The sequence below is a fragment of the Fundulus heteroclitus genome, unplaced genomic scaffold (genome assembly GCF_011125445.2).
Source record: "Fundulus heteroclitus isolate FHET01 unplaced genomic scaffold, MU-UCD_Fhet_4.1 scaffold_183, whole genome shotgun sequence".
Lineage (NCBI taxonomy): Eukaryota > Metazoa > Chordata > Actinopteri > Cyprinodontiformes > Fundulidae > Fundulus > Fundulus heteroclitus.
The window spans coordinates 289462-312065 of record NW_023396595.1 but is presented as its reverse complement, the minus strand read 5'-3'; the positions used below and the strand labels follow the sequence as shown (position 1 = coordinate 312065).

Below are 22604 nucleotides of genomic sequence, written 5' to 3'. Positions count from 1 at the left end.
TTGGACATTTACCCAGTGTCTCTTCATCATTTGTGAGTGATGTTGCCTGTTTATCACACCCACTTCTAAACGTGATCCAAAGTATGTACCTCCAGACATCCAAAACTTGTTCCAGGAGCAACCACTACCACCTGCCAATCAAAGAGTACCATTTGGTGGACTAAGACTCTGTTATCCAGAAACACAAACATCTCTTAAGACGACAGAAGCAGACATGGTCTGATAAGAAACACGTATTAGTTTTTGCTTGTTAGTCATTGTGTTTGTTTATGTATTTCTCTTCTTGGACAGTCATTGGTAGAGTGATATGTAGCTAATAATGAATGAAATTCTTTATTCTATTAAGGATTAACTGCGGTTTATTCTTAAAATCTTGAATTGCAAGGGAAATATCTGATTCAAAATAAATTCTAATTCTGCAACATATAAAAACATCTTCTTTATATCCATCCTTCAGATTGATTTTTGATAGACTATGTGGTAGATTGGTTTAAGAACCTTATATGTCCGTATTCAATAAATTAAAATATTATTGAAAAGTTCATTTATTTCAATAACTCAATTCACTAAGGGAAACACATTATATAATTTAACACAGACAGATGATGTTCTAAAGCCTTTATTTCTGTTAATTATGATTTTTGTCCACCTTCAGCTAATAACAACACATTTAAGACTCGAATATTGCATCAGACCAATAAAAAAGCAACAATTTTTCATGCAGAAATGGGAGCTTAGTGAAAAGTATGTTTAATACATGCTTAAAGATTGTTTTTTCAAAAGGTACTTTTAATCTGATAAACAAGCCTCTTAGAAAGTCATCTTATTATTTATTGAATATGATAGTAGTTTATTTAATGTTACATAACATCCCTACACTGTTAATATTTCTTTATATATAATGTATTTATCATGCATTTATTTATTCTTTCTCATAGCTAAATCTGTAGCTCGTGAAAATGCCAGGAGACTCATGAACTCAAATTTCTCTTTTCATAAGTTGAACTTTTACAGATGACAAAAGCAAAATCAGCAGTATTTCTTTTGGTGTGAGGCACCGGTTCCGTTTTCTATAGACTGCAGCTCGAGAGATGCACAAACAATCCAAGTTGACTTGAGGACAAAGCCTTTCACAGTAACCCAGGCGCACACACTGACTGAGCTCCTTGCAGTGTGATTGCACTATATTCAATCAGCACCATTGTGTTGCAAAAATACAGGTATGTGCACCCAACACAAAGGTCTGAATTGCACTACTGTCATTGCTTTTACCCGTCAAAAATAAGAGCTTCTCAGCAAGACTGAGCTCTGGTTTTAATCACTGTCTCAGATTGATTATGCCTGCCCAAAAGTGCACAGTTTGCACCGAAAACATCAATGTGAATATATGACAAATGGCTCTTCTTACTACATATATCACCCCGTGTTCAAGACGATACTTTGTACACTTACAACATGTGTGTCCACCGACACGGCATCCCTTTAGACAGATATTTTCGCTTGGCTTTAGGCGGGGACGTCCTTGAATGACGGTGCCATTCTTTTTCAGGGTGCAATGATTGAACAGCAACGCAGCTTATTTTCAACATCAAAACCTGGGAGTAAATGTTTTAATGAATTAGGGATTTTATCTAATTCACACCGGGTCACAAATATACAAGATATATCAAATATCTACATACACCCCCATGAATATTTAATTAGATATCCAAAAGGAAAACTCACACCATTCTAGAAGTAAATGGAGGCCGTGCTCCTGCAGCATTATCTCTTGTACATTGTGCAGAGCACCAACGCCTGTAATAGCAAATCAGCCCTACGGCATAATGTGCCAACACCATGCTTGCCAGCCTGACCTTCAATCCCACAAACATACCTCTTGTCAATGTGGCCAAATGGCTCAATCTTTGTCTGGTCTAACAGTAAAACATTTCTCAATAAGACATTTTGCTTTAGATGTATCCCTTGTCCTAAACAGTGGGATAAAATGGTTAACTCTCTCACTAGCATCCAGTGAAGCTCTGCGGGACTCTGCTAATGATCTCATATTTGAGTAAGTTGTGTTGAAGCAGAGACACATCTAAAGGTTGAAGGACACTGGCCCTGGAGGAATGGATTTTGAGACGACTGACTTCCCGGCAAAGTGGTCACAAGAATCTAAGAGACTCGTTACACAGGCTTTCCGGTCGAGTGGAAAGTAGGCTACCTTAAATATCATTGGGGGGTATGCATGTATTTGTGTCTGTGTGCAATTTTGACCCAGTGTAGAAGAGAAAAAAAAAAATCTAAAAATCAAACTTGTGCACCCAGTTCTTATTTTAGAAGATTGTGTAAGTTGTTTCTTGTATCATTAAAAGAACAAAATGTATCACATTCATGTACATGATGAGTTTGTGCCCAATCTGGTTTGTTATGGGCTCTTTTCTTTCAAGTTCTGACTCGGATGGGAATTGTGTGTGGGAAGACTGTATGAGCACATGCTGAGAAGAGAAGAAACAATTTTTGCCCAGAAAAAAAAACAACAACAAAAAACACAGCTCAACAATTACTTGATAGGGTCTACAAGTTCTATAGAGACTGGATTCCTACGATGACTTTAAACAGCATTTAAAACAAGTCTCTCAGTGCTGTTGATGGCTGTGTCTCTCAGACGAGTGGCTTTAAAGTTACCAAAGACTTCGCAGTAGAAGCCGAACACTGCTGAGATGACAAAGTGTACGAGTGGAGCACAACAAAGACTCAGATACTGTATAATTTATTTAAGCTGATGCTTTTGGAGAGTGAAGAATCTTGAAGTTCTTTCTAAAGGAAAATAAAACACTGCTGAATAAGCAAATCTTATGCAGCAGGTAGGTGTTTCAAAGTCCTTCTCCTTCCCTCTGTAACGTCTGTGCACGAGAGCTGTTTGTTATGGAAAACAAAGCCAACTGCATGCAGACCACGCGCAAGCGCCTCAAAGCACAAGGTCGAAAAGACTACGGGGAAATTATTCAGAATCAGAATCCTTATCTGTAAAATTAGTAATTGATATTCTTTACTCTTCTGCTGCTACTGTAACCCCAAATATTAGCATTCACAAACAACATCAACATGCAAATCTCATCTCACTTCCTCTCTCTCTCTCTGTCTCCGGAGGAATAATTTTGGATTTTCAGTGAACAGGCATTCTTTCTTTAGGCCATGATGGGGATCTAGAGTTTTGCGCATGTACGCACACACACACACACTCACACACACACCAACAACTTGCTCAGCAACTTAGACACAGATATTATTTAAAAAAAAAACACTTAAGCTTGCTGCTGTGGTACCGAAACACAATAACACAAGGAAAGGGAATGAAACTGAGAGCTCACCCAGGGTTTGATGAAACTCACCCGACACCGGGGTCATGGGAGTGGGTGGAAGGCTGTTGATGTTGAGCGCCCCCATCTGGTGGATCTGCGTGGCAGGGAAGGCCACGCTAGGTGTGAGATAACCTCCGTGAGTTGCTGCCATGATGGCTGCCTGCTGCTGCATGAGCTAAAGAAGACGGACATGGAGAGATGGGTGGAGGACGGGATGGGGAGAAGAAAGCGATGGGAGGGGAAAATGGCGATGAAAAACATAGTAAGTGGCCAAAGAGTCGGGAGAACCCCGTAAGAAGGGAAGCAAGAGTGAAACATATCAAGGGTAGACAAGAGGGAGGGATGTATGGTGATGTTGATGGATGGATAGTGCATGGAAGTGCAGAGAAAGTAGAGCGGAATAAAAGAAAGAGAAGAAAAAGAAGCCTGTCAACCTATGTTTAGTGAATCTGCCCGTCCTCGCAGCAGGAAGCCTGTCACCAGCTGCAGAAACAATTTAATAGCTGTCTGTTGGGCTCATACAAATCAAGGCATTGACATGTGCACATTATCTCTGTGCTCAGGGGACAGGCAAAGTTTGCAGAGTTACAATGCCTTTTTTCCTTATAATTGTCAAACTTCACAATACTTTGCTCGGCTGCATAGAAAATGCCAGAGTTGCCTCCCACTCTCATCTGCTTTTCCTCTGGCTCATCTTTAATTTTTCTGATATATTTGTGATGATTACCGCTTGGAGCTTGACATTCAGTCAAAGCTTAACATTTCCCCCCCCATTTTGTAATTTATGTGGCACACGGGTGCCGTAACGGGAGCGTTTGCCCTACACGCACATTTTGCATATAGAACATAGATCGGGGCTTGAAGAGCCAACACAGTCTCAAAGCATAGCATAAAACAATCCGGTTAAACAAAGGACTGTCAAGTTGCGCATCAAAGTTCAGTTCAATTCAAATGATATTGCCTTGCAAATATACTCATACCCTGAAACCTTTTCGCATTTTGGAACATAACAACTAAAAAACTTAAATGCATTTCCCAGCATTTTTATGAGAGGAAAAAAAGTAACACAAAACTGTAGAAATAAAAAGATATGCAGCATCGTAAATCTTTGACAAGCACAAGTGTGTGTGAAAGCAATTGCCTTTCCTTAATTTGTGTATAGGTCTTACCTGTATTTTGTTCTTGGTTTTAATACAACTCAAAGCTTTGTAGGAGAAAACATGTGTAAAGGAGGTGTTGTTTTCACATGAACAGAAAATTGTGCATGTTGGCTGAAATACTATATGCGGAGGAATGAGACTGTATTTCCCTCTGAACAAACCCTTTCTTCTTTGAAACATGGTGGTGGTAGCCTCGTGTTTTGGGACTGCTATGTTTCATCAGAGACAGTTGATATAGGATGAAAGATGGAGCTACATACTGGACAATCGAGATAGAGAACCTGCTGGAGGCTGCAAAAAGGAATGGGTCAAGGGCAGAGGTCCATCTTTCAGGACTACTGCAACAGAACGGTTGGAATCAAAAGGCCTAGGTGGTTCAATAAATTATTGACAGAATACAAAGTCACACAAAAACTTTCAGATTTTTATTTGAAAAATCAAAACAATTTAATCCATGTCTCATTTCCCCCTCCTCATCAGAATTATGTGCTGCTTTGTGTTAGACTATCACAAAAATTCCCAATAAAATAGGACGTTTGGGGCTTAAAATTAACGGATACAAATACTTTTGCAAGGGACTGCATATAGTTAATGTGAAGTATCGGCTGGGGCAGTCGCGGGCGGCTCACCCGCCTTTGTCCCCCTAAGTGCAGACCCTTAGGCAAGGAAGTATTCAAACATACTGTACATAGCACAAACTAAAGGTTTAATGCGTTAAAATGTAATTTCCCTGAAAAGTCTTGCTCTCACCACCTGGACATATTAGAATAACATTTTTGAACCGAGCGTAGCTGCAAACTCAATTCAAGACCATGTTAGTAATACAACACTCTCAGTGAGTAAATGTCTATTCTCTCTTGCTGGACAATCCCGCAAAGAGATACAACAATCAATAGCCTTTCACACCCTCTGCATTTCTGCTTAGCATGAACTGAGAAGCGAGAGCTGAAACCATTTTCCATCAAATGCAGCCCAAGGAGTGTTTATTCATATGCATAGGACATGCTCACATGCACCGCTGCCTTGGACCACACTCGCTAACAAAGACACACACACACACACACTACATGCATGAAGAGTGATCGAGACTATTTGAGTTTCCGCACTCTGCTTAAATTCTCCTGGTGCAAAAACCACACTCTGAATGCCTAATTCAGGGAGAGAGAAAAAAAATCCATCATTGTACAATGGCTTTTGCAGCTCGTGAAGCAGTGGTTTTATCTGGGGAATCAATAATCTCTTGCAGTCTGTGTAGCTGCCCATCAGGCATGCAGACTTGTGTGGTGTAGGAATACAAACATAGCAGGCCCAACCTCTTGCCCCTGTCTCTGCATCTGTTTAATACTGCATGGCTTGTATGTGTCAAGGGAGCTGCTGATGGCTGCGGCCGGAGATCGCCTCGTACGGGCAGAAATCAAACTGCGCTGCCACTTGCACTGATGCTAATATGATGGCAGTGGAAGGTACAGAGCGGGCTCTCCGCTTGTATTTGCATGTGGAGCTGGTGACGGAAAAGCCAATTATTTTCCCTGAGTGCCCCTGTCAGGTAACCTTAAAGTGGCTGTCCTGTTGCGGAATGCCCAATACTGGAATCCCATCCATTAGCCATATGCCTTGAAACTGTTATTTATTAATGCATGTTGTCATTTGCATAATTTTATCAATGTGACAAATGCGGAGAATTCCTTTCAAAAGAAGATAAATTGAAGCTTTTAGAGACTAACGCCGAAACACATGGGGGTAAATCAGAGGGAAAAATGAAAGCAGTGTCATGGAAGGAAACAAAAAGGTCCATCGATGATTGGATAGGGTTTGGGTCATTTTATACCCATGTTTCTATTTTGTCACAACTTTTTTCTAATTTACACATGTAAACCTATCTTTTTGGACCCATACATCAAGCTTATGGTCCTCAAACTGTGGTATATCAGTTGTGGTGCCTTTTTTGCTACTCATAAGAAATGTTGTAAGTAATTTGCAATGTAACTGGGATCAAATTATCTTTAACTATAGAGCTATAACTACCAACAGCTAAAGAAAATGTGAGCAGTTCAATCACATGATCTATGGTTTATCAAAAACTTTTGAAAAGAGAAGTGCAGTGTTAAGAACTTTGAGAATTCACAGCAGGATGAAGTTCAAAGTTTGAGAACCAGTGGATTCACGTGCATGACATCTAGGATAACTACTGATAGAAATATAAGCTTTTGTCTATTTCATACGTTCTGCTACTGTAGCAGCATGTAACATCCAGAGTTTATGTAGCTAATTGTGATAAATATTTAAAGGGACAGTGTGTAACTAATTTGTCTTTTAATTAGCAAAAATCAAGTAGTGCTTTTATGAATACACATTCTGCCAAAAATGTAAGCGTTCTCATAAATTAGCATTAGTTGTTTATTTATAAACGGTGCACTCAATGGGAGATGTCATGTTGCGTCGCCATTTCTGATTTCAGTAGCCGAAAGGTGACAAACTCAGCCTTACGCATTTTCCTGTCTGTCTTCGGAAGACGTGTTGTCAGTGAAGGAGGAGTATAAAACAAGCACAGATGACCGCAGGTCATTATTCTATTTGCTGTTTTCTGTTGGACCATCCAACCTCTTTTTCCAGCTTTTTGTCCAGCAAGAGAAAAGAGAAAGAGTCTAGATCGGCGAAGCTATTATTACCAGGTGGAGACAATTCATGAAGGAGTGGGGATTCAAAACAGATGTGCAGGTTGCAGGCTTTTTTATCTGGACAGGTAAGTTAATTCAATATAACAGTGAAGTTTATTTTGGCATTACGTTCGAAACAGGGCAACTACTCTGTCCTCCCGGCAGAGAAGGCTAGTTTGTTTGTCTTTGTCTCCCTTTCCCTCTCAGAGAGTGTGTGTGTGTACACGGAGGGATGTTTCAGCCAGTTCACGGTGTCTGTGGCGCAGCAGTGCAAGCAGGTTTCTTTATAACTTGTGTTTATAGTTGTTTATTTTAGAGCCCAAATACACGACTTCACAGTCAGAATCAAGCCCCAAAAAAACTGCGACTCACGGAATTTACAAGCGACTTTAAAAAAAACTCAAAAAAACAAAAGTCGCTTATAATAAGCGGACTTGGCAACACTGCTAAAAAAACATTTCGCACGATGACCGTAGATATTAGCTAATAGCAGTTGCTTGGTACCAAATACATGGAGGACATGTTTACATTGTCACATTTCTGACACTCTGCGGCTTCTGTAGTAGTTATTACGCGCTTAACGGTGAGATTGTTTGTAATTCGTTCAACGTACTACTAGATGGTGCGCCAGTGTCTACAGCTTCCACACTGGGGCTTTAATGAGACACCAATTTTTAACTTTTTGTTTTATACCACAGCTTTCCCAAAGTTTTTTTTTTTACCATGTGTGCATGGTTAAAAAGAAGAAGCAGAAGAAGATAAAATTCTGTTAGTTGCAACCCATGAGAGTTTTCAGTTGCTTATTTGCAACGGAGGTTTGTGTTGTGCACAGTTTAAGAAAACATGGTTGTGCACGAAGTTGAAAGCTGCAGGGCTTTTTAGTGTGCTTTTAATGAATGTGGACTCTCTGAAGGTTTTTGTTGTTTAATCTCCAAAACAACTAGCCATTTAATACCTGAACTGAGTGATTCTACAGTCAGCATAAATTATTTAAGACACAGTTTGCTATATTTGTGAAAGTACAAACTGAGCGCTTTTAATGCTTTGGCTGGAACCAGGACAACCCTGGAAACAAGTGTGAAAATTGCAGTCTACACATGCTTCAAATTTGGACTGAATTAATATAAATTGAGCACAGGTTCTTTTATACACAGGTTTGATTCGTAAAATTTATTTTTCAAAGACCAAAAGAAACAGTGTCACAAATCTAGTGATCATTATTCTTTTCAAAAATATAATTACAATTTCTCATCTTGCAACTGTTTTATATTGGACGCATGCATACACACCCAGCATGGTATTGCAAAAAAAAAAAAAAAACACCAAAGCCTTTGGTCAGCTTGCAGCCTTTTTTGTCTCAGTCTTGTTAACTTTTTAAAACAGCAGAACTGGATGGACTAATAATCAGAGTGGGAGTAAATACTAGCGTGACCAGAATACCATCCTCTCTCTCCCGGCTCCAAATGTCTTAGATAATGCGGCCCGTAATGCCATCTGTCAGATTGTCATGGATAAAAACTCTTGCATTAATTGGTGCTTTGTTCCAAAATAAAATCCAGCAAATTGGAAACTCAAGCATGTAATTACGTTGGAATGCAGTGGTTAACACAATCTGACTTCAAGAAAAATAAATAAATAATCAAAGAGCAGTCATGTCGACCGAGAGAAACAGAGTCACTCCGTTAAACTTTCCATAGACTTATTCTCTTCTTAGAAATTCAAAGGCATTATATTCATAAGCCAACGCCGCACCCCCTTTATTTATGCACTCCCCCCAGCAGATAGCAAACATATCTCTGGTAGAGAATGAACAAATATCACAAACACAACCTTTTCCTTCTGTCGTTTATTCTTTTCAAATGAGGGAAGAGAAGGCAAAACAGAAGCAGGGGGACAAAAAAAAAAGATGAGCGCGCCTAGATGAAAACGAGCAAAGAAAGTTGCCCGAGCTCCAGCAGCATTCATTTAGTGTCAGGCATCTGCTTTTTTATTGCAACCTGATGGCATTACTCTCCCCTGGTGCTAGCAGGCAATCACCTCTTTATCACATGGCAATTATCTCCGTAGTGCTGCTCTGTGACTCGCTGACTCTTAGTACTGTCACATGTGACCCCTTCCAGCTCAACCAGCCAATGACAGAAGGAAAAAAGAGAGAAAAGGGGGGGGGGGGGAGGGGACTAGAAACAAAGAGGGGCAAGGAGGGGAGAGGTAGAGAGGGTGTAAAAGGTTGGAGAAATTAGAGCGTGAAGGAGACAGCGGGTCACAGAGGTGAACCCAAGGGCCGCGTTTGTTACCAGTGAGCTAGCGAGGCTGCCTTTCTCGGTAGTTATCTTCCTATTTTACGTGTCTGATGTGCTCCGTAATATGTGTGGATGTGTTCACTCACACACAGTGGCGGGCCCTCGCGAGCATAATGCAGCGAAATCAGGTCACACTCACACAGGCTGGCGTGTGCGTGCGTGTGGGCAGTATACAATACAGCCAAATGATGCTGTAATTTGTGGCCATCATTTCTCTCTCCCGCGCAGCGGGGCCGTTTCAACAAGGATCCCTCCAACAGGGGGAGATGTTTCCTAATGTGAGACTGCAGCCGTCCTCCTCCCTCCCGTCAAGTCACGCTCGCTGTCACTATTAACACCAAGTCAAACCATTCCCTCTCCTCTCGTTCATCTGTCTTATATTTTGCCTAATGTATCTTTTTAGGGAGGCACTCGAGACGCATTTAAATTGAAACTTCTCATTCGTTTTTTTTTTTTTTTTGTTTTTCTTTTGGGGGGGGGGGGGTGCCTCGTGACCCATTTTGTAGACCTGCAGAGCTGAAATGACTGGCTTCACAACCTCGGAAGATAAGGGGGAAGACAAGTGTACAGATATGTTTGTATCGCAGAGAGGGGGAAAACAAAAAGCTAATAAGCGGTTGTTTTAGGACTGGAGCGAAGCATTTCTTGGGAAAGCTATTATCATTCAACACAAACTCAGGATTGAAACATGGGATCTCGCTCTCCTGCTCTCTTTGGCTGGTGTTTTTATGAAATCACCTTTTTTGCAAATAGGTTGTCTCCTGTCATAGCACGCCGGTGTCTTTGCCTGTCGTAAAAATGGCACATTTCTCACTTTTGGCACATGTTGTCAGTGTTGTACCCCTCCAATTTGTGTTCAGAGCCCCTATCCCTCCCTCCTCCCTCTCCTGGTTTGACTAAAATCCAATTTACTGGCTGTCAGCTCAACTCTATAATCCTATCCACTGCTGTAGTGGAGAGGTAGCTCTTTGAATTTTACCATTTACTGTATTCACTGGTTATAGCTATATATACCATCTCTCCTCGTGTCTGTATCCTATGCCTCCCCACCTCGTCTTCTCTTGGCCAGTGTATATAGAGAGTAGGCGAGCGTGTTGTGTGTCTTCGGAGATAAAGTCCTTTTTCTGTCACTGCAGGATTTTCGTCTTGGGGTAATATGTGTAATTTATCTTGCAGCAAAGAAACATTAATCGTATCACTTCAGCACAGTCCCGGCGGCTGCAGGGGAAATCAAGACTGCATAGCATGTATGTGCAAACCAGCACCAATGAGTCTCACATACAGAATCAATGCGCAAGCTGCGAGAAAAGAGTATTTCTCTTTATTGTCCATGTTACATAACAAGCAATACAGTGTTCTGATTCATTAAATATGCTCAGTAAGATAGATTAACTGACTTAACTGATAATCCGTTGCTGCCTCATTACTTTATGAAAAGTTGTGGGAGTTTATCTCCAAGGCTTCCTTCTCTCAAAGTTTTCCTACAGCAACTTTGTGTATTTTGGTGTATTCGCTACTGTTGCGTACATCCACTCTCTCTGCGTTTCACAGTCCCGATAGAAAGAGAAATTTACCCGCACTAATCTACATACATACACTTTGTTTCAGATTTAACGTTAACCAACTCTCTCTGTATTTCAGATGTATCCCCTATGCCCTTGTTTCTCCTGCTCCAAACTCAATTTCCAAGCACCATCCTGCTCTTTGTTGTATTATATGCATGTATCAGAGACAGAGTGAGAGAGAGAGAAAGGGAGGAGGGGTGGAAGGGGGGGGGGTCGACTCACTGCCCGATGTGTGCAACTGTGTGTGCTCCTGTGTGCATCTCTATGAGCCTACACGGGTCTCTGCCACAGTAAATAAAAGTCATGGCCAACCAGAGCGGTGCACAATGGTCTCCCTGCAGACCGCCACGGCCTCCATCGCCCCTTAAACATTTGCATTTCTCCACATTTCCCGGGAAAGGCCTGCATTTCATGAATGGTAATGAAGGTGGGAGTTTTAGTGGAGTGCACAAGAGATGGCCTCGCAATTACTACGGGATGGTCAATTTGCACATTTCGCAGGGGGTCCCACGACTGTGATATGAAAATGAGCCAAATGCATAGGCCCCCAAGACATCACTAACATCAACAATTAATAGATTTTGATGCTGCACATGCAGTATCTCAGAAAAACTAGTAAAGCCTTCACATTTTTTTAAATATCTTATCATGTCTTTTCATGTGACATAACCAAAGAAATGACACTTTGATACATTGTAGTCAATGTACAGCTTGTATAACAGTGTAGATTTGCTGTCAAAATAACTAAACACAACCGTTAATGTCTAAACTGTTGGCAACAAAAGTGAGTACACCTCTAAGCAAAAATGTCCAAACTGTGTCCAGTTAGCCATTTTCTAATCCCGGTGTCATGTGACTCGTTAGTGTTACAAGGTCTCAGGTGTGAAAAGGAAGAAGGTGTGGTAAACGTATCACTTTCAAACTCTCTTGTATGATCACTGGAAGTTCAACATGGCACCTCATGAAAAAAAAAAAAAAAAAACTCTGGGGATCTGGGGAAAAACAGATTGTTGCCCTAAATAAAGATGGCCAAGGCTAAAAAGGATTGGCAACACCCTAAAACTGAGCTGCAGCATGGTGGCCAGGACCATACAGCGGTTTAACTGGACAGTGCCACAGGAGTTGAAGGGGTGGGGAATCAGTCTGACAGAGCTCAGACCATAAGCCACACAATACATCAAATTGGTCTGCATGGCTGTCATTCTAGAAGGAAGCCTCTTCTTGAGATGGTCTACAAGAGAGCCGTGAATACAGACTAAAGATATGGATTATTGGAAAGATGTTCTTTGGTCCAAGATCAACTCATTTGGTATAGATTATGTCAAGTGTGTGTGGCAACAACCAGGTGAAGAGTACAAAGACAAATGTCTAGCCTACTATCAAGCATGGTGGTGGTAGTGTCATGGTTTGGGGCTGCGTGACTTCTGCCAGCTGTGGGGAGCTGCAGGTCATTGAGGAAACCATGAAAATACTGAGGCAGAGCATGATGCCCCCCCCCTTCCGCCTTTCAGATACAGAGCCGTAGGGCAACAATTTAGCAAGATGACAAACCCAAACACACTCCTAAGATGACCATGACCTTACTTGAGAAGCTGAGGGTAAAGATGCTGGAGTGGCAAAGCATGTCTCCAGACCTAAACCCTATTGAACATCTGCAACCTCCAGCAGTTCTGTAATATCGTCATGGAGGAATGGAAGAAGAATCCTGTGACAACCCATGTGCAGCTATAGTAAACTCCATGCACAGGGAATGGTAAATTGTAAATGGGCTGTACTTTGTGAAGTCCTGAAGACCCCAAAGCTCTTTATAACATATTTGTTTGTTGAACTCATTACACACTGATGAATCTACATTGTAGCCACAACTGTCTGGGACAGACTGAGAGAAGCAAGGCTGCCGTACATCATTATCACACAAAAAAACTCCTAAGATCCGGAACCATCAGAAGGGCACTGAAGAAGTAACAGGAGGTACTTGACAATTCTGGCCTGAGACAAGGTAAGTGACACCAGGGCAAAAATAAAGCCGTTGGTCAGACCATTTGGAAAGGGAGTGGAGGCGTTGGGCTTATCCCAGGAGAAGGACTGAAGTAAAGGCAGTTCTGGAAAATAATAAGGGCCACACACAAAAATTTAACATTGGACACAATTTTGACAGTTTCACTTAGGGGTGTACTCACTTTAGTTGCCAGCAGATTAAATATTAATGGCTGTGTACTGAGGTACTTTGAGGGAGCAACAAAATTACACTGCTATACAAGGTGTACACTGACTATTTGACGTTGTGTCAGAGTGTCATATCTTCAGTGTTATCCCATGAAAATGTACAGTAAAATTATCAATATATATATATATATATATATATATATATATATATATATATATATATATATATATATATATTAAAATAATTTCAGAAAAACCTTTGATTTATATAGTCCTCAAAATATATACTGTGTATACAAATAAATCGTTTTCTGTATTTATGCAGTCTTGTCACAGAGACAAGACTGCATAAATAATTTTTTTTTCTTCTTTTTTTTATCTCAGTGCAGGATGGAAAGCCTTTCCTAAATGCATTTTCTTCCTTCAAGCAGGCAGTATGTAGGTGTATGCATATGTGCATTTCAGCAGTGAGGCGCTTTTCTTCAGCAGGAACAAAGAAAGTTGTGCACATTTAAGTTGCCTATGGAATATTCAAGGCAAGCCGCGGCCCCTACCTATATGTGTGTGTAGAGGGGGTAGCGTGGAGGGTAGGGGTTCTTAAGCTGTTTGAACTTTAAAGTGCGGAGTGTCTGCTGTGTGTGTATAATGTCATGCCTTAAGAAGATGGGTGGGATGTGGCAAGAAGGCAGGGGGTCGCTGAAAAAGAGATTGGAGGGTATGGTTGACAAATGTGCATGTGCATGTCCATTAAAAAAAAGGAAATCTAAGATTGGTGAAGAACAGATGAGACAAAAGTTTGGTTAAAGTGGAATGCTACAAAGAAAATACCATGGTTGGTAGTGAGGTTGCTGTGCAAGGTCGTTAATAAAGTTTGGTAGTTGACTCTGAAAAAGAGGTAACTGATTACATTTACAGGTTGTTCCACATATTATAGTACTGAAACAATTTCAATTACTATGCTAAATTAATTTAATTAATTACATGTAGTTTATTTGAACTAATTAAAAAAACAAAAAAACAAAAAAACGGTACTTTTGTAACCGTGGCTGTTAGCTATTATCATGTATATAAACTTATCAGTGACTAACAGCTGTCTAAAACTAACTTGGGTCTAAACATTTTGAAATAATGTCAAGTTATCACAATAATGTACCAGTTTTAAAAACACCAGATGACAAAGGCTAACGAAGGTTAGAGTAAAGCACCAGTTTTTATTATTCATGTTTATATCAAAATTTGGGAAGTGACCATCCCACAGCACTCAGTAAACATGAGCTTTATTTCAAATTAGAGGCAGTAGTGTCAAAAGAAAAGGGTTGGAATATTTGTTTCTCTGCAGCTCTAAAGGCTTGAATGTAACATGGCACGGGAGATAGTAGACAGATGGGTGGTGCTGTGAATTCAAGATTCTGCCTAATGAGCCTGTCCCTTTAAGAACATATGGTGCACAGTTTAGGTGGACACGATTAAGTATGTGGTGTATGTGTGTACCTTGCTGTGCCTCCGTGTCTGTTTCCATGTAAAACAGTTTAAAATGAATGAAATGTTTTAAAAAGCATGAATTGCATATTTTTCACAGTAACACATTACAGTAAGTTTTGTTCGAAAATTACATAACTCTATACATGCGACAGCTGCAAAAACAAAAAATACAACCAGCAATCATGGCTGGGAGGTTGTCCCATGCAGGCAAAAAGGTCAGGAAACTGCGCAGGAACCTGTTAGGCTGTCAGTGCAGGGACCTTCCTGACTGCCGTCAGTGCAGGAAGTCTGAAAGTCAACCAGGGAGCTGAAAGAACACACGAAGAACCTTTTTGGGAGGTCGGCTGGGAGGAATGGAGAACCTTGCATGAAGAGAGGCCAGGAGGCATGGAGAACCATGTCAGGGGGCCATTTGGGAGGAACAGAAAACCAATAAAGAAGCATTTCAGGAGACCGGTTGGGTGACATGGATAACCCTTGGCTTGGACCCAGTGGAGCTTGGCAGTCTGTCACACAGGGTGGATCCCAAGAGACTGGCCCACGGGAAGCTGGAACCCACGAAGGAGCTCCTTAGAATCCTGGAAAACAGCAGTGGAACCACTAGAACCCTGGGAGGAACCCAGATAACGATGGTAGAACCACTGGGACCCTTGACTATGAAGGGCAAGTCTAAAGAACTCTTGACAGAGCTCTGGAACAGGAGATCGAGGCGAGCCCACCTGGAATTCCCCTCATCGGGCAACTTGAGAATGGGAACATGAGGTGGGTCTATCTGGGCACCCTCATCGGAGAACTGAGGAACAGGAATGCGAGGCTTGAGTAGAGATGTAGTCACGGAACAGGCGGTGCAGATGAAGATGAAGATGAAAACTGCAGACCAGAGAGATGCTTTTACTGCTATAGTTATAGATGCAAGAAGTGTTACAGTTGCGGATATGGAAGCTGTTGCTGCTCCAGATGAGGACATGGAAGCTGCTGAGGACTGCTAAGCGGTGGCAGGTTGAGGCTAAGAGCAGAATCATGTGCTCAGAGGAGACGAGGGCCGGAATCAGGCGCTCTGAGGAGTCATGGAGCGGGCTCAGGTCCTGAAAGCTGTGCAAAGAGTGATTTGGAAACACCTGTCTGGTGCAGGCTTCAGGAGGGCGCTGAAGGAGTAGGAGGAGGTGCTTGAGAATTCTGGGCTCAGGTACACTGAGGGAATTATCTGTGACGAGGACACGGCTTTGAACCAAGAAACCTCAGACACGGGCAAGAATAAAGGCGTTGGCCTTATCCCTCAGAGAAGGAGCGAAGGTATCCTGACAACATTGTTCATGTCTGAGGAACTGAGTCCCTGAGGTCACCAGAATTGAGGCTAGGGCTCAGTTGTAATAAAAAAAAATGTCCGGCTTTGCGGCTTAAACCGTACATGGGAATTAGGGAGCAGGTCGTGGGAGTTTCTGTGCAGGACCACCCTGACCCTTGCAGAAGAGGTGTCAGGCTATGGGCACAGACGCTGTCAGCGGTGTCCGGCGTTTATTCCTGCATCTCCGGTGCAGAGTTAGTGGTCTGCTCTGTGGAGAGGTGCTGCATTGCAGTGGGCTGCTTCCTAGAGAGGGAATCGCCAGCCTTAGGCTCCAGAAAGACGATCGCTGATCCCCAAAGTTCTCAGGCTGGCACACACTTTTCTCCTTCTCCCATCAAATATACTCAAACGGGCGCCTGATTTTCACTCCAGTCGCTTGAACCTTAGTGTGGCTGGATTCTTCTGTCATTTGGTGAGTTTGTTGCAGATCCCGACTGCATCCGGGCCGAGGCAGACGCACGGAGATAATAGATTTGATGACATCTAAAAGTTTACAGGACACGAGGAAAATACAGGAACCAGGGAGAGAAAGCAACAGAACAGAAACAGAAACCAGGAGCTTAAATACTGCAGAGATGTGGTGAGCGACAACCAGGTGAGTACAATCAACACGATGCAAAGCAGCTGGGGAAGGAATCTAAGCAGGGCACAGAGGAAGGTGGACTTATAGAGCCAGAATGGGAACAAAGAGGATCTCAATACACACAAGAGAGAACAATAAACACAAACCACTTCGGATCATACCAATAATGCGCAAAATGTGTCTGCAAACTTAGTGCACTCTGTTCCATAGGCTCCCGTTAATCACTGAATTTAGCTGCATAGATTCAAGGATTGCAGGTGAATAGACATTTCTTGCTTAGAAAGGACGGTAATTGAAAGGAATGATGTGAAAACATCAAATAAGCAACGCTGATGAAACCCAGACTAAGTACTAAGTAAAGAGGTCTCATTTCTTGCTCATATCCTTTTGGAAACCTTGAACACGCGAAAATAAAAAGGAGATCATACAGCAACAGTTAAGTCGAGCGTTCATCTTCCGTCCTTAAATAGTAGTCAACCATGTAAAAAGGAAGATGAGCACAGGAAACTGTTTATTTTGCATAATCAATATACATCTTTAGTTAATTAACACATTTGATGATGAGATCAAACTTTCACCAGGTTTTCAGATTTTACAAAGTAAAGTCTCCAAGACTCTACAAACTCTTTCTGTCACCCATCTTTGGAGAGTCGCTGCATTATTTACACGTTAAACCACAACTGTCTAGTTTTGAAAGATTGTTCTCTGGTTGTCTCAAAATGTTACATTTATGTGTAATGTGTGCCTTTTCCAACTCACCGCATGTGCGTAGGAGCTGTAGGTGCTGAAGGGAAGGGCGATGGCTGGATTAAAGATGCCAAACTGCCCTACCATCTGCTGCATACGTCTGATGGTGCGCTCCTTGTCTGTGTCGGCAAACTTGACCACCAAGCTGGACGAAGCACCCTGGATGAAAGAAAAAAATAAAAGAGGGGGAAAAAAAGAAACCAATAAGACGCTTTCCTGCTAATAACTCCAGCAACACTTGACCCAGCCAATAGAGAAACACAGCCTACATTAGATTATATTTTATATAACTGGCAATTGTAGAAGCAGCCTCAAAATACTGAGTAGAGAGCATTTAGAATTGGTTATTATTTGAGGTTTTTAGGTTAGATGTTTATTAGGAGAAACAACTAATATTAAGATCAATATGCTTTTTTTCTTTTCTGTTGTTGCTGAAGTCCACATTCTAGTTGCAACATCATTGCTCAGTTTTTGTTATTACAGTGGATTTTTGTTTTGTTTTATCTGACACACAAGAGCATGAAACGATGAGAGATGAAGGGAAAACATAACACTTATTGATGGAACAGTAGGCAATCGGCAAATGGAAAAGATGCAAAGCCTCCCTTCTTTCCATCATAAAGTGACTTGAAGCAACGCAGCTGCAGTCTGTTTAACACAAAATTTGAATTTAACTTGGCTTTCTATTCCTTTCACATTTCTATTGCACAAAATGTTCATGAACCTTCATATCCACAGCTATCGGTGTAATTTTAATTTTCGGTCTCTGATGCCATTAAAGTGCTGTTTTTTCCAGGGGACAAATCACTATACAATTTAAAACTAGGAAATCCAGAAAAAAAAAATGTTAATGCACAGATTTTTATTTGTTGGTGATATCCCCTGTGGTCAAAATTAGACCCAAAGAATATACATATACATCATTTAAGTATTTAATATTTTGGTTACATGAGCCTAGATTCATGGTTGCAGGAGAAAACTTAATCTATGTTTAGAAAAGACGGTAATTTTAAAAAATTATGAGAAAATATGAAAGCGGCAGCACTGATGAAACCCAGACGAAATCAGTGCTAAGTAAAGAGCATTTCTTTCTCATCTCCCTTTTGGAAACATAATTTAAGTATTTAATATTTGGTTAAATGACTCAAAGCAAGTTGCAGATAAACTACACAGTTTTTGCAGCAATTAGCAGGCTTAATATTTACTCACTGCAAATATAGTGATAAAAAGAATGTAATCACAGTCCTGTGAAGATGTGTTTGGCCTGGTAAATCATTTTTTTTTTAATTTTATTCCTATTTTTCCCTTCAAATCATCAAATACATTTTGATATCAAACTGATTAAACCTGAGTAAATACAAAAAAACATCAAATGATGAGTTCAGGCAAAAGAGCCGTCCATATCAACCAAGCCCTGTGTGAAAATGTAGTTGCCACCCTTGTTAAAACCTAAATTAATAAACTAAAAATATTTTTGGTTCAATTTCATGAACCACACAGGACAACAGAGTGCAAGAAATCACTTAGATGAGAACATTCTCACGACATGAAGGAAGGGTAAAAGAGCTCAAAAAGCAACACATCATTCCCTGATCTAAAGAAAGTCAGCAGCTCAGAATCACGGTCAGTGATCTTTGTCTGCACAGGGTTACAAAGCCAATTTCCAGGGCTTTGGGACCTCGGCTGTAATTCAGCAGCCATCAGGCGAGCAAAATTACTCCAGGAGGAGTAAGAACCCAGAACAACATCTAAATCGCTGCAGGCCTCTCTTGCCTCAGTTGAAAGCAAATATGGCATCTATAGGAAGTTCTAAGACCAAAACCATTGCTGACCAAAAAGAACTCAATATTCCAGGTAATAATCTACGTTTCTTTGTTGAAACGTTCCGTCTCTTCTCCAACGGACAACTTCTTCAGTCTGGGAAGTTTTCAGGCAGAACATATTACAATGTAATAACAGCATTGTAAGACATAGCACAGCATTTCAGAAAAAGACAACTATACTGACAATCAGACATGGTGGTTTTGGTGGGATGATCTGGGGTTACTTTACTACTTGAGTAATTGATAGTGCCATACATTTTGCTTTCTGCAAGAAAATCCTGAAGGAGAACATTAAGTCATCAGTTTCTAGCCTTAAGCTCAAACGCTCTTTGGTTATGTAGCAGGGCAAGGATCAAAAGAACACCGCAAAGTAAATCTCTTAATGTTCAAAAGAAAGACACTGGTGGTTTTGGAGTGCTTCCTAAAATTTTGCACTTAAATTCAACTGAGATATTGTGGCAAATGAGTAAGCAAGGTGCCGGAAGCCTATAATCCTCATCAGTGACGTAAGATTCATTGCAAATGCAATTGCAAAAGCTTATATAGGTCCATTTTCATTTTGATGGCATTTTTCCTAAATAAATCAAAGCATAATTTGAAACCTGCATTTTGGATATACTGGTTTGAACAAAAAAATGAAAACTGCGACTTTTTTAAGGAATGGACCCTTGTTATAGAAATACTTAAAACATTTTCAGAGTTAAGATTGGGGACATTTTAGAAACTTAACATTAGGTCTCTTTATTCCTTCCAAACTCAGTTTTATTGTGTATTCAGAATCGTTGTCCTGCTGGGAAACCCAACTGTGATCAGTTTTCAACTATCCAACCCAAACTGCTACCCTTAGAAGAAAAGCAATTGGTCTGGATGTTTCAAATACCAAGGCTCAAAAAAGACATAAACTGAAAACTGCTGGAACCCCCTGTTCAAATCTATCCTAGAGGCCTCAAAAATAAGCCCATTGTGACATCAAACTTTTGATTGGCAATGTATGTGGTGCCAATCAAAAGTGAAATAATCCTTAAATCTCCAATTTTCAAAGGAAACGTCGTGTCTAAGGGAACTCTTTTCTGATCTGTGATGTTTCATTCCTCCTTCTCTTCTTGTCAGTGGCTCCAGCGATGCATTCATTAGCAAGCTTCATCCTTCATTAATAATTCTCAAATGATTGAGAGCTACCGTTGACCTTTTGCATGCTCCGCCTTTTTCCTGCCCTCTGCACCCCAAACTGGCCAATTGATCCACATAAAAGGCCATAATATTACTCTTTTCTGACAGTTTAGAAAGGTTGTGTGTCAAGCATGATAAGAAGCCCAATGAAATTGATGCAGGACTGTCAATAACGGCGGTTAGCCGCTGATATGCCAGAACTAAACTGTGGGTATTTGAGACTGCATGAAATACAGCATAAGCAATGATGGACTACAAATATGTCATTCAAAACGGCACCCATAATGGCAGATATTAATACTACAACATTCATTGCGTTTTTTTTAATTTTCCTCTCCATGCCTTTTCTCTCTCACCAAGGTCTCCAGCTAATAAAGACATCCAGAGGCAGCAAAAGATTCCCAAAGACAGGCACTGGACCTTTCGACTGTAGCTTATAGATTTTATGCTCTTCTTTTCCCTTTCTCCCCACTTTGCTCGATATATCCTCCTCCCCCCCGTTGCCCTCCTCCAGGGTTGCTCCGCAGAATCACAGACTTGAACGACTGCAGGTGTATGGTCAGTTGGTTAGTTGGCTCTCTGACTAAATGACTGATTGTCTAGTTAGCTGAACAATTTACTGTATGGAATGGTATCACTTATAAGGCATCTTTTCCAAAGCAATATAAAAAAAAATATGATTTTGACTTTTTTGTAAATTAATATGTGTTACCACCATGATGAGTTACCTCAGTGTTAAGTTTGTGTAGATTTAAGTGATACCTGTGTCGATCAAGCGTCCACATCATTAACCGTATCAAGAGGTTTAACTTTGGGAAAGTACAGAACGGAGCCGTTCATGACTAGAGTAATGATGAGATGTACTATAACATGTTAAATATTTAATTGTCTTACTTTTAAAACTGCTCTTGCCCTGCCGTTAATGTGAGCTGTATGATAATGGTTTGCTTCTCAAACTTTAAAAGGAGAGTTCAGGATTTTTGCAGAGGTTCTGTTAAAGGTCATAAGCAGTAAGTATATTACCTATAACTCTCTTTGTATCCTCATATAAATTAAATCCAGATTAATTGGACTTTGAGGATGAAGGTAAGGGCATGTTTGAGAGCGACCACAACCAAAGGGGGCTGACTGTGTACAGTCTCCACCCTCCACTTCCCACATAAATAAATTTCAGAGTAAAGGAGTTCATAAACTAGTGCTTGCATCACTACTACAAGGTTTTTAAGATTGGAGTTGTTTTAGAACCATAGCAGTCCAACTTGGTCTCGGCTCCCCTGGGGCTGACTGTTGGCTTAAGCCTCCGAAACCACAAATTTGCTATTGCTGCCATTAACACTATGTACTTTTGTTTTCTTTTCTTTCCTTAAAAAAGTACTTATGAATAGGTACTTCTGTGTTTTTATTGTTGCCTTTTTATAGTTCCTCTCCACTTCCACAAAACTCTTGATCAGGATGAGGAGTTGCTACAATAACAGTGATTTGACACAATAGAGGGTCTTCCCTGGATGATACCTTTTTACCAACTGGCATTATGTGATCAACCAAATTTGAGTCCGTTGTGATACAATAAAGATTGACTGGGACTGTAAGTAGCTGCTATATGTCTGTAAGGTAATATAGCAGATTGATTATCTAAATTTGGACCAAACTGGATTCTGTGTAACTGAATATGAATTGAAACTGTCTACCTTGTACAGTACCCCGAGTTGAAATTTGTTGTGAAACAGATCTTTATAAAGAGATGGAATTGAACTGTGTATTGTTTATAGGTTAGAGTACCTACCTATTAAAAATGTAAGGCATGGAAAAAACAGTAATACAGCATTTAACCTAAAAGACCGAAACATTTGTACCTTTTAAACATTATTACATTTGCTTCATTGTTACTCTGACCAGATGGGCTTAACATCTTCCAACCTCAGCAAATGTTTCAGGCATGGAGATTATTATTAGAGCACTACCTCCTTTCACCTTGTAAAATAAGTTACAATGGTTTCAAGAATCATAAAATAGCATTTGCTATCATAATATTTTTGAAATTGGTGTTTTTTTAAGACAGTAGTCTGCTTTATTTACCCCAAGCTGTTATCTTCAGCCTCCAGGACTGCCTGATTTATACGAAATTAACACACCAAGATATGTATTTACTGCAGATAATGATTACCTGCTTATAACCTTTAAGCAGAATTACCCTTCAAAAATCCTGAACTATCACTTTAAATTATGGCTGAGTCGATGCAGTGTCAACATTAACCTAAC

The 22604-nt window shown here is 40.6% G+C and overlaps 1 protein-coding gene across 11 annotated transcripts in view; it reads right to left on the bottom strand.

The window, feature by feature from the left end:
- The window catches only part of celf5a (cugbp, Elav-like family member 5a), a 299092-nt gene that overhangs the window by 23674 nt on the left and 252814 nt on the right, over nt 1-22604 (bottom strand). For 5 of the 11 annotated variants that reach the window (XM_021307772.2, XM_012880940.3, XM_021307765.2 and 2 more), the window contains exons 6-7: nt 17365-17511; nt 3357-3522 (exon numbers count right to left, since the gene is read on the bottom strand). In XM_021307772.2, coding sequence (XP_021163447.2) covers nt 3357-3522; nt 17365-17511 — 313 coding nt within the window. The remainder of the gene's footprint in view (nt 1-3356; nt 3523-17364; nt 17512-22604) is intronic. The other 6 variants (XM_021307769.2, XM_021307770.2, XM_012880939.3 and 3 more) reach the window with 2 other exon arrangements.